This window comes from Rhinopithecus bieti, unplaced genomic scaffold, assembly GCF_001698545.2.
Source record: "Rhinopithecus bieti isolate Rb0 unplaced genomic scaffold, ASM169854v2 scaffold_21649, whole genome shotgun sequence".
NCBI lineage: Eukaryota > Metazoa > Chordata > Mammalia > Primates > Cercopithecidae > Rhinopithecus > Rhinopithecus bieti.
Window position 1 is genome coordinate 2,222,020 of NW_016811584.1, and position 5,107 is coordinate 2,227,126.

Sequence of the window (5,107 nt, forward strand, 5' to 3'; positions counted from 1 at the left end):
TTTTTTTTTTTTTTTTTTTTTTTTTTTTTTTTTGAGACAGAGTCTCACTCTATTGCCCAGGCTGGAGTGTACAGTTGCATAATCTCGGCTCACTGCAATGTCTGCCTTCCAGGTTGAAGCAGTTCTCATGCCTGAGCCTCCCAAGTAGCTGGGATTACAGGTGTGTACCACCACGCCTGTCTAATATTTTTAGTAGAGATGGGGTTTCACCATATTGGCCAGGCTGGTCTCAAACTCCTGGCCTCAAGTGATCCACCTGCCTGGGCCTCCCAAAGTGCTGGGATTACCGGCCTAAGCCATTGCGCCCAGCTTGTAGTTTTCATTATAGAGATCTTTCACTTCTTGGGTTAACTCCTAGGTATTTAATTTTATCTATGGCTGTTGTAAGTGAGATTACTTTATTTCTTTTTCAGATTGTTCACTGTTGGCATATAGAAATGCTACTAATTGTTGTATGTTGATTTTGTATTCTGAAGCTTTACTGAATGAATCCGTTCTAATAGTTTTTTGGTGGAGTCTAAATTTTTCTAAATATAAGATCATCATATCATCTGCAAACAAGGATAGTTTGACTTCTTCCTTTCCAATTTGGATACCTTTTTTCTCTCTTGTCTGATTACTCATCTTCCATCTATAAGGTGGAAAGGCTTTTGGTTTTTCCCCATTCAGTATGATACTAGCTGTGAGTCTGTCATATATGGCTTTTATTATGTTGAGCTATATTCCTTCTATACCAAGTTTTTTTAGGGTTTTTAATCATGAAGGGATGTTGAATTTTATCAATGCATTTTCAGCAGTAATTGATTAAATAGTTTTTGTCCTTTATTCTGTTGATATGATGTAGCATATTGATTGATTTGCATATGTTGAACTATCTTTACATCCCTGGGATAAATCCTTGGTCATGATAAATGATCTTTTTAATGTGTTGTTGCATCTGGTTTGCTGGTATTTTGTTGAGGATTTTTGCATCAATATTCATGAGATATATTGGCGTGTAGTTTTCTTTTTTTGATGTGTACTTTGTCTGATTTTGGTATCAGGTAATACTGGCCTTGTAGAATGAGTTTGGAAGAATTCCCTTCTCTATTTTTTATAACATTTTGGGTAAGATTGGTATTAGTTCTTCTTTAAATGTTGGTAGAATTCAGCAGTAAAGCCATCGGGTCCTGGGCTTTTCATTATCAGGAGACTTTTTATTATGGTTTGGATCTTGTTACTTTTTATTGGACTGTTCAGGTTTTGGATTTCTTCGTGGTTCAGTCTTTAGGTTGTATTTGTCTAGAAATTTATCCATTTCTTCTCGATTTTCCAATTTATTAGCATGTAGTTGCTCATAGTAGCCACCAATGATCCTTTGAATTTATGCAGTATCTATTGTAATGTCTCCTTTTTAATCTCCAATTTTATTTACTTGAGTCTTCTTTTTCTTCGTCTGGCTAAATGTCAGTTTTGTTTATCTTTTCAAAAAAAACAACTTTTTGTTATGTTGATCTTTTGTATCGTTTTCTTCATGTCAGATTCATTTATTTCTGCTCTGATCCTTATAATTTCTTCTAGTGTTTTTATAGTGTTGGGTCTTATGTTGAAGTTTTTAAGTGTATTTTGAGTTGATTTTTGTATATGGTGAGAGGGAGGGGTCTGGTTTCATTCTTCTACATGTGGCTCTCCAGTCCTGCCAGAACCATTTATTGAAGAGGATATCCCTTCCCTAGTGAAAGTTCTTTGTCAGCTTTGTTGAAGGTCAGTTGGCTGTAAACATGTGGCTTCGTTCCTGGGTTCTCTATTCTGTTCCATTGGTCATATGTCTTATTTTTATAACAATCCCTGCTGGTTTGCTTACTATAGCCTTGTAATATATTTTGAAGTTAGGTAATGTGATGCCTCCAGCTTTGTTCTTTTTGTTTAAGATTGCTTTGGCTATTTGCATTGAACCTATAGATTGCTTTGGGCAATATGGTTATTTTAGCTGTATTATTCTGATCCATGAGCATGGGATGTTTTTTTGTTTGTGTCTTCAGTCTCTTTCATCAGTGTTTTGTAGTTTTTTGTGTAAATACAATTGTTATATAATTCTAAGATTTTTGGAAAAAACTCCCAAATTTTGCCTAGGCTGACTGAGCTGCTTGAGCAAAGCATCTCTGAAGAGAGCCAAGCTGATGGGTTGGGCCTTCTGACTCTACAGACTCATGTTTTCCCTGCCGCTGATAGCTGGTGCAATATTTTAGCCTCTAATTTATGCTGGGAATGGAATATATTCCCAAAACCAGCCATTTTCAGATGTCTTCAGCTTAGAATAGCATTAGCAGCTGTGTGCGTCTTCCTTGTAGGCCTTACTATGACAGTAATGAATTTGACATAACAAGAAATGGGTATATGAAAGTAAGAGTCAGCAGTGGAAGCCTATAGACTTCAAGGAAAACATACAAAGCCTTGGTTTTGGGGCTTGAGCATTCTTAAATATGCTTTTGCTTGAAGCAATGTATTAGGATTCGTTATAAAACTAGTTACATCAGTTATTTGGATACTTGACATTTTTGCTTTGTTGTGAGAACCGCCTGAATTTTCATACTTTTCCCTTTTAGATATGTGATTCTGTTGGACTGGCAAAACAGATAGCTTTGCATGCTGAACTGGTAAGAATCCAAGATGTGGCTGGGCACAGTGGCTCATGTCTGTAATCGCAGCACATTGGGAGGCTGAGGCGGGCAGATAACTTGAGGTCAGGAGTTCAAGACTAGCCTGGCCAACATGGTGAAACCCTGTCTCTACTAAAAATACAAAAATTAGTTGACTGTGGTGTCGTGCACCTGTAATCCCAGCTACTGAGGAGGTCTGAGGCATCAGAATGACTTGAACCCGGGAGGTGGAGGTTGCAGTGAGTTGAGATCACACCACTGTACTCCAGCCTGGGCAACAGAGCGAGACTCTATCTCAAAAAAAAAAAAAAAAAAAGAATCCAAGATGCATGATTTTCCAAGAATGTTAACTAAAATAGTGTATTAGCTCTTTCATATTAGCAAGTAAATAAAATGATTTTGCTAAACAATTAACAGTGGATACTATTACCAACATAGCATTTAGGATTTGAATACTTGTTTACCATTGAATGTAAACTGTTGGTGTGCTTTCTTATGTATAAATGCAAAAAAAAAATTGAAAGGTTACAAATGTGATATTAACTGAAATGTCTAAAATTTAAAGTTATTTCATGTTTAATTCATTAGTTTTATTCATCTGTTTCTTAGGATCGTAGGGCATCAGAAAAACAAAAAGAAATAGAGAGAGTAAAAGAGAAGCAACAGAAAGAACTCAATAAACAAAAACAGATTGAAAAGGTATACAGTCCTAATGTCTAGATCTTTGTGTGTTGTGAAGACTTAATTTAGCACTATGACTTTCAGATTTGAATTTCCAAATGAAGGACTGTTTCTGCTTGTTCAGCCACTTCATAAACAGATGATTCATACCATAGCAGAAAAGGGTCACATCTCTCTTTTGATATGATGTTTACATTATAATTATGTTGACATGTAATATGACTGTTTCAAAAATATACCAGAACTTTAATATTTCAGAGGAGGTTATCTCTGTCAAAGCAGTTGAGAGGTTGTATAGATTTAACTCCCATTGCTGAAAGCCATTTTGCCTTCTATGGGGGAAATAAATATATATATATATGTTATATGAAATATATAATGAAATAAATATTTTTAATATTGCCAGGAGTGTCAAATCATTGTCCATCCAACAGGATAATTTTAAAAGACAAATTTTGGAGCAAAACTTGAAGAATGCATTAAATGATCCATGAGATTGTAAGAGCGTGTTATGGGTTGCAGATTGACTGTAGGAATGGTAAAGAGGAGACAGCTGGGATACTTAGAACAGCTCAGTAAGCATTGGCTGTGGGCTGTCTTTCTGGACAAAGAAGAGGGAAGTGGCAAAGATGACACTGAAGTGAGGCTTTCTTGGTAGGCTAGGCTGAGGGAAGGTGAAACCTGATTTAGCAAGATGAATTGGACAGGGATGGAGAAAAGGGCTGGAGAGGGGAAGGGAAAGGAGTGTGGGGTGATCCCTTTCGAGGGTTTTACTATGGTGTATAGTAAGAGATGATGGGCTTTATTTGGTTGTTGGTCGTAAAAAAAGAAAATGAGAAAATACTATGTTTTAGTTTGAATGTTGGCTTTTATGGGATGGTGCCAAAATTCATTCTGGTGTTGTATTGTTTGGGGGTAGCTTTTCTTTTTATCAAGTTGTCAGAAGTATGCATATATATTTACGACAGAAGAACTGAAGTGGCTCTCAAGAATGTATCTTAACTGCATAGTTTGCCATTTGACTGCAGACAAGTAACTTAGTTTCTTTTTGTCTTTTCCACTAGGACTTGGAAGAACAAAGTCGGTTGATAGCTGCGTCCAGTAGACCAAACCAAGCCAGTAGCGAGGGGCAGTTTGTTGTCCTTAGCAGTAGCCAGTCAGAAGAGAGTGATTTGGGAGAAGGAGGAAAGAAGAGAGAGTCAGAAGCATAAACTTAAACTTTTGGTAGATATTTCCCCCTTGGAATTTGACAGTTTCTATGGTGAAATGGCACAAGGTAACAACTGTGTTGAAATATCAAGGAGGAGACTAAGCTTTATATTTGCTTATTTGTTGTAGCTACATTTTAAAAGAAAGATTGAACTTGATGACTTAGGTTTGCATTGATCTTTTTTCCCCCTTAAACATAATGTACTATGCATTAACATCTAAAGAAAACCTGCTCATCTCCCTGAAGTAGACATTTGCTCAATAATTTTTTCCTTCAGATTGTGAACTTTTAATTCTTGCATTGTAATTGGCTATGACCGTAAGAAATCATTTACTCTTCAGGCTTAGACATTCATCGATATGCTTTTCTTTCATTACGAACATTTTGCTGGCAGTGAGGAAGCATTTAGCTGAATAAGTTTAAAGCCCTTTATACAGAGAATTCTACAAGTTTGCAAATATTTTAACAATATTAAATGTGCAATAGAACTTTTATAAAATAATTAGAACAGAGATTTTACACTTAAGGTTTCAAATTGTGGCAGGTGGTACTGTTGATCTCAGGGCACTTTCTGGGA

At 36.2% G+C, this 5,107-nt stretch overlaps 1 protein-coding gene across 1 annotated transcript in view; it reads left to right on the forward strand.

Annotated features, from left to right (window-relative positions):
* APPL1 (adaptor protein, phosphotyrosine interacting with PH domain and leucine zipper 1) overlaps window positions 1-4,797 on the forward strand; it is a 45,267-nt gene extending 40,470 nt beyond the window's left edge. Inside the window, exons 20-22 of the mRNA XM_017894136.1 lie at window positions 2,586-2,636; window positions 3,249-3,338; window positions 4,385-4,797. Of these exons, the coding sequence (XP_017749625.1) occupies window positions 2,586-2,636; window positions 3,249-3,338; window positions 4,385-4,531 (288 nt within the window). The 3' untranslated portion in view covers window positions 4,532-4,797. The remainder of the gene's footprint in view (window positions 1-2,585; window positions 2,637-3,248; window positions 3,339-4,384) is intronic.
* The last annotated feature ends 310 nt before the right edge of the window (window positions 4,798-5,107 follow it).